Source organism: Hibiscus syriacus, unplaced genomic scaffold (genome assembly GCF_006381635.1).
Source record: "Hibiscus syriacus cultivar Baekdansim isolate YM2019G1 unplaced genomic scaffold, ASM638163v2 tig00111392_pilon, whole genome shotgun sequence".
NCBI lineage: Eukaryota > Viridiplantae > Streptophyta > Magnoliopsida > Malvales > Malvaceae > Hibiscus > Hibiscus syriacus.
The window spans coordinates 2,653,041-2,664,737 of record NW_024063078.1 but is presented as its reverse complement, the minus strand read 5'-3'; the positions used below and the strand labels follow the sequence as shown (position 1 = coordinate 2,664,737).

Sequence of the window (11,697 nt, the reverse complement as noted above, 5' to 3'; positions counted from 1 at the left end):
AGATTTAGGATATTCACTATTTTCAATTTATCAAATTATTATCGAGTTTGATTGTTTCAATATTATATTACTATTTTTTAATTATTTATCAATGTCAAATTAGAATATAATAAAAATAAAGTTATTTTATCGAATTAAAAAGTTTCTCAAATCATATAGATTGACACTCATTACTAAATTATTTATGTATATTTTATACGTTACGCGTTTAGTTTTTTTTCATTTTAAGGAAATTTTTAAGTATAATTACGTATATATTTCATTCTTAATTTGAAAATAGTCTGAAATTCCATTGAGTTCATAATCATCCAATATTACAGAATCCGGTGAACCGGGAAGCACACGGGACACAATATGCAGATAGTATGTTATCAAACCAACATGAAGACGATATAACACTAGTAGATATTATCCCAAATCAGTTAGTATCTCCTGCTTCGACGCGGGATGAGTGACCTTAGCCGGAAACTTTAAGCATCTGCAACTTAGAAACCATGGATTTTGATGTTTTCCTTCTTCACAATGCCGGCCTGGTAAGAAAAACGAAGATGATGACATTTAGGAACTTGGAACTCCACACTGCACCGGTTTGCTCAACGACACCTAAGAAATCTAACATTCCATGAACCAATAACAATTACCTGAACAAGGAAGGTAGATACGTTCTTACGCTGGTCGCCTTGAAGTTGAATAACCTGACCATAAATGGAAAATGTAACAAAATCGATCATTGGGGACCAACAATGGATTTCGATGTTGATAATTGCTTAAAAGGGTGACAGTTACACACACCTGGCCTAATTCAGGGTCCTGAACCACAGTGCCATTGCAGCAAAACTCCTTCTTGAGGTCTTTGAGTATCTTGTTGTAGCTGAATTCTTTCTTCAACCCCTGTACAGTTGTCAGGCTTTTCCGACCATTCCGCTGCTGAATACGAATGTGCACGTAGTCCTTTGCGACGGCACCCGAGTCCTCAGCATTTGCATCAGCAAAGGGATCTACCACAACAAACATAAAAGACGAGTTAAACCCAGATTATCGATGACAATGAAAAAAATAGTGTATTCGAGTAAGTTATGATCCAGACATACCAAAGGCACTAGGAATTTGGACCACGTCGGGATCAGACATGAAACTTAGTTGATCAAAGAGGCCTGACAACCACAAGCTCGAACCTAAAGAAGTAAAGAAATAACCACATCGAAATTCGACTTTATATCTCATATCACCAAAGAGAAACAAGCAATATTTAGCCATCACAAAACATATTTTCTTAGCTACCTCCTCTTCTTAAAAACCATTGTAATTAATCCTGACCAGCACATTATCAAACCAGACAATAACTTTAATTTGAGATAAATATCAAAACTACACCTGAACATTGTTTGGTAGTCGTGCAATGTTACACATGAACTTCAATTTTGTGAAAATTAAACAAATTAAAGCTTGATATGCAAAATTGCAGAAATGTTCATGTATAGTTTTGATATTTATGCCTAAGAATTTTATTATTTTTCAAACTCATCTAATTACAAACAAGGATGAACAAAAAAATTCCCAGAAAATCAGAAAAAAGATAACCTGCAATCACAAATTTGCTTCCTTTCTTTCAGGCAAAACAAATTCTTCTCTAATTTAAATTGAATATTAAGAATTGATACACCAATTATTGATTATATAGACAAAGCCAACGATCAGAAAAGTCTTATCAACAAATGGACGATAAAAAGATTGATCTTTAACCCACAAAAGCATTATAAAAAGAAACATTTGGAGGATAAATTGAAGAAGCTTAGGAGAAAAGTTACCAGATCCAAGGATTTTAGGGATTTTCTGGCGAAATGTGATTTGGGTTATTAGAGTGAACAAAAAGGAGAAGAATTAAACCTGAAAATCGGGTCCACGATGTTTTTTCGTGTTGGGTGGAGAGGAAATTGAAAGGAAATAACTTACTAATTAAAAGAATCATTTTATTATGGAATTTCCGGAAGAGGATGAGACGTGTGGTGTTAATGATTAGGGTAATGGAGTCGTTAAAATGAAAGGGAAGGAGTAGAATTTTTCACAAGAAATTGAGGGTAAACAACACCAGTAGTCCCTTTTTTTGGTCGTTTTTGACATTTTTAGGTGATTTTTCGTTCGAAAATATTATTGTTGTTGTCATCTTTATTTAAGTATTAACAATGCACACACATACTTGATGTAATTGCTCAAAACCATGATATTTAAGGAGAATAACATTTTCTTTAATTACTAAGTTCACTTGATAGGTTCATATCTATTGAATATTCTAATACGATGCATATTTGAATTACTCAATTTATTTTTAATAATCCTATAAAGTAAGGCAAAAAAATATGAGTATTTTTCTATTCATTCATTGATGCTAATCCCATCAACTAGTTGCAACTTGAATGAAAAGAAATATCTCATTTCCATCAACTAGAATGTTGAATGCATGGGATCCATGCACGAAACGTAGCAAAAAAGGATTAAGTTTTAAGCAAGATTAACAAGACAAAACAATACTCCTATATTACAACAAACATAGTAATTAATTCATTAATCCTGCCGTCTAGGCTAACACCAATCAATTTCCACAGACTACAAATCAAAGTTGAGCAAAATCTCAGAATGTATTTCACTGGCTTGTCGAGTATCTTGTGTTCCAATACTTCTCAATTTCCTCAGCTGTTCTTCCAGGAATTCTCCCAGCAATCAGACTCCACCTGATACATCTCAACGTATTATATTCACATACAAATTGTTAAGATAAACTAATACACGGAAGATTTACCTTTCTCCAACCAAATTAAACATCCTGATTATCAGCGTTTCCTCATCATCTGAGAACTCCAGTTCAGAATCTTGTTTATTGTGCTCATCTGGGGAAAAGAAGTAATGATGCAGAAGAAAATCTCAACAGTAAATAAAAAAACATGGCCTAGGTTTCTTACCTATGGTGTCAATGGATGCATTTTCACTAGAAGAATGTTCTGATTCAGCCATTTATTAATTCCAGTCAAAGAAGTTGGAGCAGAAGAGAATGTATGAGTTTGGGTATGTTAAGAAGGTCATTTAAATACTGTCTCCAGTTCAGATGTGACTAAAGAGAAAGAAAAAAAAAACATTCTCCTATATGTTAGTTGGGAAAAATAGAATGTTAGTTGGGCAAATAGAATATGGAGTTTGGTGATGGTATATGTTAGGTGGAAATGTAATGTTAAATTACTGATAAAGTTTTTTGGACCAACACATACACTTTAAGCTCAAAGGTTGTACATCCGGAAAGATTGAAGGGTTTATAAATATTTTCATCTGCAGTTCATCTGCAATCTTCTGCAGATTCTACTCTGATGATGCTCTTGGTGATTTATGTCTTAATTATTGTCAAAAATACTTTTGAATATTCAATCAAATGAATCAATCCGGAACTTTATTTTCACAGCAAATCGAGTTGATTAAACTTTTGATTCGAGTCTCATTTGACACTTACCCATTAAACTTAAAAGTATAGACCTGGAAATCAACACCCAAGGCTTGAAATTCTAAAGATGAACAAAACAGAAGGATTATTTTGTTGGGGGTACCAGAAATGTAGTGTGGTACTAATAAAAGTATGCATCAGGACTCAGGGTTGAGGACCCACCATCACAAGCATGCTTGCATTGCAGAAAAAAAGTTGTTTTCCTTTTTTGGGGGAAAAAAAGTGAGTAGCTCACATGACATCATTCTGTATATGATAGACATATGCTACCTGTATTTATTTAATTTTGTTATAACCCAACAAAAAAGGATTCATTACACTAATGTTTATTAAATTTGTAGGTACTTTCCACTTTAGTAAGTGAAATTGAAAACTTTCATCTCAATCATCATTGCTAAAGAATACTTCCATTTAGGTCCTTATATCGTTATTCATTAAATCACTAATTGCATCTGGGTTGGCACAGTTGTATATCATTATTTTTAAATAAATATATGCCCACTCTTAACGGGAATAAGTTGGGTCCGTCAATCGTAGACGATTCACTCTTTTTAATTTGAGTGAAGAGTCACAGTCGATGAGAGAACGTCGATCGCAGGTAGCGATGGGCATGGGTCGGGTTTTTGGTTCACCCGACTTGACCCGAGAACAAGGGAGCCTCCACCCAAAACCCGACCCGACCAAAACAAGATTTCACCCGACCCGACCTGAATATATGACTTAAAAACCCAACCCGACCCGAAATAATAAAAAAATTATTTTTATTCAATAAAAACAGTGATTTAATTGAAAAAATTATATATATTGGGGTATTATTGTAATTATTCCTAAACATATAAGGTAAAATTATATATTTTTCGGGTCGGATATTTTTCACCCTAAACCCGAACCCGACCCGACCTGAACTCGATTTTTTTAAAAAAAAACCGACCCGATCAGGTCGGGTTCGGGTTGAGTGCGCATCCCTAATCGCAGGCTGTTGTTCTTGAATAAAAGAAAAGCGTTCATGAGAAAGAAAATGAGATGAGGAAGATACAAAGGCGACGTACAAAGGCGACGTGGGTAGAAGGGGTTCTAGACCCCTTTAATCGTGTTAAGAGATATTTATAGGGGTCTTTAGTGCGTGTGTTAGTTGTAGGGACATCATATCTATTTGCATATCAATAGGCTAGGTGGATATTGTTCTTAGATTTTGGATTTTGTTCTAACAAACCACGTGATTTAGAGATCTTATTTTAAGTCTTGTTTGTGCACAATAATCGTCGGACCTTGACGGAAGCTAGGTGATCTCCAAAAACTATCTTTAAAGATATAACACCCTCTAATAAGATATGACACATGTGACCATCAAATCACTATAAAAATGAGATAAATGATGTTATTGTATAAAAGGGAAGTGTTCGTGAGGAAGAAAAAGATAAGATATACAGAGGTGAAGTGGGTAGAAGGGGTTCCACCCACTGTAGCCGTGTTAAGAGGATATTCATAGTGTCTTGAGAGCGTGTGTCAGTCGTAAGATCATCATAATTATTTGTAGATTGACAAATTCAACAATCTGATACTTAAATTTTAGATTTTGTTCAGACACGTTATGTGGGCCTATCAGAGATCTTATCTAGGTATTGTCTATACATAATAATAATCACACATTAACATAAGCTAGAAGATCTCAAAAAATCATCTTTAGAAATATAAAACCCTCTAATAAGATATCACACGTGTGACCATAGAATTGCTATAAAGAATGAGATAAACGTTGTTTGTTGAAAGAAAATCAAACTCGAGACACCTGCTAAGGTGTCGAGCGTACGAGCACGAAATTACTTTAGGAGAAAATATAAATCAACTCAAAACCTTACATGCTTACAGGTCTCAACAAAGCAAAGCAGTTTACATACACCAGACGAAAAGAAAATCCGTCCTTTCTGCATGCCACAATTAAACAACGTTTTACTTCCACCATTCCACGTATTCGCCCTGCAGAGGGAGGGACACTGGTCTTGTAGAGATTATTGGTAACGCTTTAGGCTCATTGTTGATGACCTCAAAAACAAATATCTCACCCTATAAATTTGAGAAACATGCAAGGTGCTGGCAACAACTATAAATATAACAGTAATCAACTAATATTATTAGATTACATAATGATCCTTATCTGTATTCTCATGGTAAATAAATATAAGCGTCAATTAATAGATTTGGTCTTGATAAATCTTTTGAGTTCGTCAATGATCTTATCAAGAGGTGATGGTCGGCCAAAAGGAATATCAATAGAGCTGGCTAGTGCATCCGAAGATTCCATTAGGTGAAGTAGTAATTTGCAGAAGAACAAATTTCGAAGGTATAACAATTACTAATATTTAACAAACAATAAACATATCATTACATTCTATATACAATTCACGTTAATCACACGTATGAAATTTCAAGTAAACTTTTTTTCTTATCATTACATTTCTGCATACATGATACATGAGAGAGGAAGGGAGAGAGCCATAAGAACAACAGATCACAATAAGGCACTTGCATAACCAGACGAACAAAAATGTCCATTTTTGCATGCCAAAATTAAACTACGTGTTACTTCCACCATTCCACGTATTCGCCATGCAGGTGTTCAAAATCGCCTATAAATTGCCATCACTCCCCTCCCTGTGTTTCTCACCATCAAAACCTATAACCAAATATATCCCACTTACCTGTAAATTCAACAATGGCAAAGCTCGCAGTCTACTTAGCCACCTTCGTCCTCGTTTTGTTCATCGCCCATGCTTCGATCACAACTGTGACGGTCAACGAGGACGGAAGCACATGGAGGCCGTCTAGGCAATCACAGAGCAGATGTCAAGAGCAGATAAGGGAGCAAGACCATCTCCAGGACTGCCAGAAATATATGGAGGAACAGTGTGGTGGTGGTAGAAGCAGGCTCAATAGACAATGCAGCGGGTACCTTGACTCTTGCTGCTGGCAGCTCGAGAAGATGGATAACCAATGCCGATGCCCCGGTCTAAAACATGCCGCGATGCAACAAATGAAAGGGCAAATGGAAACAGAAGAGATGCAAGAGTTGTACGAGGCTGCTGAGAAAATTATGTCTAAATGTGATAAGGAGCCTAGGAGGTGTGATTTCCATCTCGCGACAGGGTCTGAAGGACCAAATCCGCAGCTAAATTGCTGAAGAATAAATGTTAAATGTCTCCCCGACTATGGGGTGACTAGCTTTTCTTATAATAAAGCTCATCATCGTGGGCACTTTTGTTAAATGTTTATGAAAAAATTTCTGATCTGGTTTAATATCTCTCTTTGCAACCTTAATTTTGGTTAAAGAACAATAACTTGCCTATGATTATATATTGAATTACAAACACAAATTACAAGAACATGAAAGTAAATGTACTAAAGAAGGGGAATTTTAGAGCAATATCAAGCTTTATTTAATATGGTAACTGAAATGTAGTTATCTAACCACTTCGAACACCAACAAAAGATAAGGTCTTAAAAAGACGTCTAATAGAGGGTTTTGCTACTTCAACGGCAGAACGCATATCATTTAGAGATGATGATAAACCTTTTACCATGACAAACAGAATAAACTGAGAACTTATACCTTAATGAACTGATCTGAATTTTTTTCTGATATAGGTGGCATTGATATAGGTGAAACACTTTTGTGCTAGCTGGAATGACTTCATTGTTAGCCTGCTCAATCTACTTGGTGGCAGCTTCATTTTCTTCTAAACTAGTCTGGACGAGAAACCAAATCCACCAAGTTGAACTCTGGATTTTAGCATTCAAAGATGAAAGTTATGTTAATGATACGCTGAACTTGACACATTATTGTCAGTAGTAAGAAACAATTCTGAAACAAAGATCACAACCGAGAATAAGTAGAAAAAGCAACCATTTTGGTAATAATGCATGTGCATCAAATTTGTCACCAGTGCTTGATTTAGTGAAGAATAGATGCTAACAAAGTTCAAACTTTTGGAGCTCTTTCTTTCTGAAATATTTAGACTACGTTAAGTTCTCATATTAAAGTCGGAACAAACTGTTTTTCTTTGATTAAAGTTCTCATGGTACAAAGAGAGACAATGTCAATAGATAGAGACTAACAGCCCCAAATTAGAAGTTTCTGCAATTACTATGACATGCTTCAGCTGGCCCAATATAAAGAAAATTAACTCAAAACCATATCCATTCAGATGTGAACAAGTCTGCATACATGAGAGAGAAAGGGAGAGCGCCAGAACTGCAGATCACAGTAAGGCATTTGCATAACCAAACGAACAAAATCTGTCCATTTCTGCATGCCAAAATTAAACAACCTGTTACTTCCACCATTCCACGTATTCTCCGTGCAAAGGCTCAAGCTCTCCTAGAAATTGCCATCACTCCCCACCCTGTTTCTCAAAATCAAAACCTATAACCAAATATATCCCACTTACCTGTATATCAACAATGGCAAAGCTTACAGTACTTGGCCACCTTCGCCCTCATTTGTTAGTCGCCCATGCTTCCATCACAACTTTGACAGTTGACGAGGAGGAAAACAAATGGAGGCCATCTAGGCAAAATCACAGAGCAGCTGCCAAGAGCAGATAAGAGAGCAAGACCATCTTAAGGACTGCAAGAGTTACATGGATGAACAGTGCATAGTTTTGTTAGTCGCCCATGCTTCCATCACAACTGTGACAGTTGACGAGGAGGAAAACACATGGAGTCCATCTAGGCAATCACAGAGCAGCTGCCAAGAGCAGATAAGAGAGCAAGACCATCTTAAGGACTGCAAGAGATACATGGATGAACAGTGCATAGACAATGCAGCAGGCACCTTGACTAATGTTGCTGGCAAATAGAGAAGCTGGATAACCAATGCAGAAGCCCCAGTCTACAACACGCGGCAACGCAACAGATGAAAGGACAGATGGGAAGAGAAGAGATGCAAGAGTTGTATGAGGCCGCTGAGAAAATTATGTCTAAATGTTATATGGAGCCTGGGTATCATTTTCCATCTCGCTACGGTCTCTAAAGAACCATCGCCACATCTAAAATGCTGAAGGATAAATGTTAAATGTCTCCCCAACTATGGGTTGACTAGCTTTCTTGTAATAAAGCACATCATCGAGTGTACCTTTGCTAAATGTTTATGAAAAAGTTTCTGATCTGGTTTAATTTTGGTTAAAGAACAATAACTTGCCCAGCAGGATTATATATTGAACTCTAAACACAAATTACAAGAACATGAAAGTAAACGCGCAGAACGGGAATTTTAGAGCAATGCCAAGCTTTATTTTAATATAGTAACTGAGATGTGGTTTATCAAAACCACTTCAAACATCACAAACCAACAAAACATAAGGTCTTAAAAGAGACATCGAATTCCACCAACGGCAGAACACATAAAAGTTCGAAGGCATATTATATTAGACATCAAAGGCAGTTCAGTACCAGAACCCAAATCAGTAACCACCACGGAGGCGAAGGACAAGGTGCAGAGTGGACTCCTTCTGGATGTTATAATCAGCAAGAGTTCGACCATCCTCCAACTGCTTCCCAGCAAAGATCAACCTCTGCTGATCTGGGGGAATCCCCTCCTTGTCCTGGATCTTTGCTTTCACATTGTCAATTGTGTCCGAGCTCTCAACCTCCAGGGTGATGGTTTTTCCAGTCAAGGTCTTGACAAATATCTGCATCCCTCCTCTAAGGCGCAAGACCAAATGTAGGGTTGACTCCTTCTGAATGTTATAGTCAGCAAGAGTCCTCCCGTCCTCAAGCTGCTTTCCGGCAAAGATCAACCTCTGCTGGTCAGGTGGGATTCCCTCCTTATCCTGGATTTTGGCCTTAACGTTATCAATTGTGTCAGAGCTCTCCACCTCCAATGTAATGGTCTTACCGGTCAAGGTTTTCACAAAAATCTGCATCCCACCCCGCAGACGGAGGACCAAGTGGAGGGTTGACTCTTTCTGAATATTATAATCAGCAAGTGTCCTACCATCCTCCAGCTGCTTGCCAGCGAAGATCAGCCTCTGTTGATCTGGTGGAATCCCCTCCTTGTCCTGGATCTTAGCTTTCACATTGTCAATTGTATCTGAACTCTCAACTTCCAAGGTAATAGTCTTTCCTGTAAGAGTCTTCACAAAAATTTGCATGCCGCCTCGGAGACGCAACACCAAGTGGAGGGTAGACTCCTTTTGAATGTTATAGTCTGCTAGGGTCCTACCATCTTCAAGCTGTTTCCCAGCAAAAATTAACCTCTGCTGGTCCGGTGGGATGCCCTCCTTGTCCTGAATCTTAGCCTTCACATTATCAATTGTGTCGGAGCTCTCCACCTCAAGAGTGATTGTCTTGCCGGTAAGGGTTTTCACAAAGATCTGCATGCCACCCCTGAGACGAAGGACAAGGTGCAGGGTAGACTCTTTCTGGATGTTGTAGTCAGCAAGGGTGCGGCCATCCTCCAGTTGTTTACCAGCAAATATAAGCCTCTGTTGGTCTGGAGGAATCCCTTCCTTGTCTTGGATCTTGGCCTTGACATTATCGATTGTGTCGGAGCTTTCCACCTCCAGAGTAATTGTCTTTCCAGTAAGGGTTTTTACAAAGATCTGCATACCACCCCTGAGCCGAAGGACAAGGTGAAGGGTAGACTCCTTTTGGATGTTGTAATCAGCAAGTGTACGGCCATCCTCAAGCTGTTTTCCAGCAAAGATAAGCCTCTGTTGGTCGGGAGGGATCCCTTCCTTATCCTGGATCTTGGCCTTGACATTATCAATTGTGTCTGAGCTTTCCACCTCCAGGGTGATGGTCTTACCGGTAAGAGTTTTCACAAAGATCTGCATCTGTTATGTCGACAAGAAACTCAGAATTACTTTATATTTCCCAACATCCTTTGCTTGAACAAAATTATAACTTTCACCCCCCCCCAAAAAAAGCAGAAGTTCCAAAGATTGAATTTGGCATAGATCATACCTACATCTAAAATTCTACAAAACTATTGCATCTTGGCATGTACGCATATAAAAAAATATAAATTAATGAATAATTTATAAATCAATCGAAAATCAAAATCAACAGTATTGTTTCATTCAATGCAAATCAAAGAACATGAACAATAACTATCATAATAGTCCAACCTACCAACTAGATCACACGGTTATGATCAACCAAACAATCACATAAGAAAACTTCCAATCAAAAGAAAGATACCAAGTTCAATTATAATCAGACCCTAAAGAAATATCGGCAATAAACGATGAAACACTTCTACAGTAAATTAAACAGGCAAAACAAAGTGAATTAATGGTATTGAATTCGAAAAAAAATATTACTTTTTTACAAACAGATTCTAAAATTTTATCTCGGAATTGACGAATTGATTAAGTAATCCAAACCAAAACCCTAAATAAAACAAACTAAAATCTATCAAAATTCGACAACAATAAGAAATCAAGAACCGAAAAAGGGGAAATGAATGAAAACAATAGGATAATTACCTTTCGATGGAGAGAGAGAGAGAATTGGAATCGAGAGCTTTGACCAAAAAATTATTAGACGAGGAGAGATTAGATTTGGGCTTTTTGATTTTGATGTGAGAATGGAGGAAAAAGATGATTGATTTATAAGGGAACATTGCCGACTTAATAGAAAAGTAGGGGGAAATTAGTGAAGGATATGAAGCCACGTGTTAGATAGAATTTCGGTTGGCATGGATTACACGCTAAAATTGGTGTTTTCCTTTGACGGTGATATTTTAAAGAAAGGTATTTTGGACGCTGCCGTTTTTGGCTTTTAAAAATGTCTTATTTTATAAATAAATTTAAATAAAATGAAATTTATAATTCATTAATATTTTGGATCAAAACTAATACAAACAAATCCAACCTAACAACTTCATTTATGTACCCAAAAAAATAATATATTTAATTTTATATATTAAAAAATAAAAAAAATTATCATTCATTAATAATTTTGATCAAAATAAATAAAATTTTACTATTATTTAAACTATTTAGTTTTAAGTTAAAATTTTAAAACTATTTCAATAATATAAAATTAAGACTTGCTAATAACAAAATTAGGAGAATAATGAACGTTGAAACAAAATAAGAGATGTCAGGATGCTTGCTGATTATTTAAGAAATTTGAGATGTTTCAACGGTGCATAGTGACGTGGTTTTGATCTTTATATAATCATTAATTTTATTATTTATTTAATT

The 11,697-nt window shown here is 36.5% G+C and overlaps 4 protein-coding genes across 7 annotated transcripts; 1 reads left to right on the top strand and 3 right to left on the bottom strand.

Moving 5' to 3' along the window:
• Window positions 1–428: 428 nt before the first annotated feature.
• On the bottom strand, window positions 429–1,984 carry LOC120160359 (protein translation factor SUI1 homolog 2-like). 2 transcript variants are annotated; one of them, XM_039170784.1, is made up of 5 exons: window positions 1,888–1,984; window positions 1,092–1,175; window positions 793–998; window positions 642–695; window positions 429–530 (listed from the first exon to the last, which is right to left on the bottom strand). In XM_039170784.1, the coding sequence occupies exons 1-5, from the start codon at window positions 1,967–1,969 to the stop codon at window positions 486–488; spliced, it is 471 nt and encodes a 156-aa protein (XP_039026715.1). In that variant the 5' UTR covers window positions 1,970–1,984; the 3' UTR covers window positions 429–485. The 2 variants fall into 2 exon arrangements, with proteins under 2 accessions (XP_039026715.1, XP_039026716.1); XM_039170785.1 differs by having other exon boundaries at window positions 1,809–1,942.
• A 655-nt stretch (window positions 1,985–2,639) lies between these two features.
• LOC120160402 (MYB-like transcription factor ETC1) lies at window positions 2,640–3,229 on the bottom strand. Its single transcript, XM_039170817.1, has 3 exons — window positions 2,958–3,229; window positions 2,798–2,885; window positions 2,640–2,729 (listed from the first exon to the last, which is right to left on the bottom strand). The coding sequence occupies exons 1-3, from the start codon at window positions 3,007–3,009 to the stop codon at window positions 2,642–2,644; spliced, it is 228 nt and encodes a 75-aa protein (XP_039026748.1). The 5' UTR covers window positions 3,010–3,229; the 3' UTR covers window positions 2,640–2,641.
• A 2,971-nt stretch (window positions 3,230–6,200) lies between these two features.
• Window positions 6,201–6,665, top strand: LOC120160637 (2S sulfur-rich seed storage protein 2-like). The gene has a single exon (XM_039171002.1). It carries the CDS (start codon window positions 6,201–6,203, stop codon window positions 6,663–6,665), a length of 465 nt encoding a protein of 154 aa, XP_039026933.1.
• A 2,080-nt stretch (window positions 6,666–8,745) lies between these two features.
• On the bottom strand, window positions 8,746–11,075 carry LOC120160534 (polyubiquitin-like). 3 transcript variants are annotated; one of them, XM_039170943.1, is made up of 3 exons: window positions 10,975–11,075; window positions 10,141–10,320; window positions 8,746–9,912 (listed from the first exon to the last, which is right to left on the bottom strand). In XM_039170943.1, exons 2-3 carry the CDS (start codon window positions 10,318–10,320, stop codon window positions 8,947–8,949), a joined length of 1,146 nt encoding a protein of 381 aa, XP_039026874.1. In that variant the 5' UTR covers window positions 10,975–11,075; the 3' UTR covers window positions 8,746–8,946. The 3 variants fall into 3 exon arrangements, with proteins under 3 accessions (XP_039026874.1, XP_039026875.1, XP_039026873.1); XM_039170944.1 differs by having other exon boundaries at window positions 8,746–10,044; window positions 10,273–10,320; XM_039170942.1 differs by having other exon boundaries at window positions 8,746–10,320.
• Window positions 11,076–11,697: the final 622 nt, after the last annotated feature.

Excerpts from the sequence above, each read along its gene's own strand:
- LOC120160359 (XM_039170784.1), bottom strand. The coding sequence starts at position 1,969 with ATGATTCTTTTAATTAGTAAGTTATTTCCTTTCAATTTCCTCTCCACC. Across the intron at positions 1,176-1,887 it reads ATCGTGGACCCGATTTTCAG|GTTCGAGCTTGTGGTTGTCA; the intron begins GTTTAATTCTTC and ends TTACTTCTTTAG. Across the intron at positions 999-1,091 it reads CCAAATTCCTAGTGCCTTTG|ATCCCTTTGCTGATGCAAAT; the intron begins GTATGTCTGGAT and ends TTGTTGTGGTAG.
- LOC120160402 (XM_039170817.1), bottom strand. The coding sequence starts at position 3,009 with ATGGCTGAATCAGAACATTCTTCTAGTGAAAATGCATCCATTGACACC. Across the intron at positions 2,886-2,957 it reads TGCATCCATTGACACCATAG|ATGAGCACAATAAACAAGAT; the intron begins GTAAGAAACCTA and ends TCTTTTCCCCAG. Across the intron at positions 2,730-2,797 it reads TTTAATTTGGTTGGAGAAAG|GTGGAGTCTGATTGCTGGGA; the intron begins GTAAATCTTCCG and ends GAGATGTATCAG.
- LOC120160637 (XM_039171002.1), top strand. The coding sequence starts at position 6,201 with ATGGCAAAGCTCGCAGTCTACTTAGCCACCTTCGTCCTCGTTTTGTTC.
- LOC120160534 (XM_039170942.1), bottom strand. The coding sequence starts at position 10,320 with ATGCAGATCTTTGTGAAAACTCTTACCGGTAAGACCATCACCCTGGAG.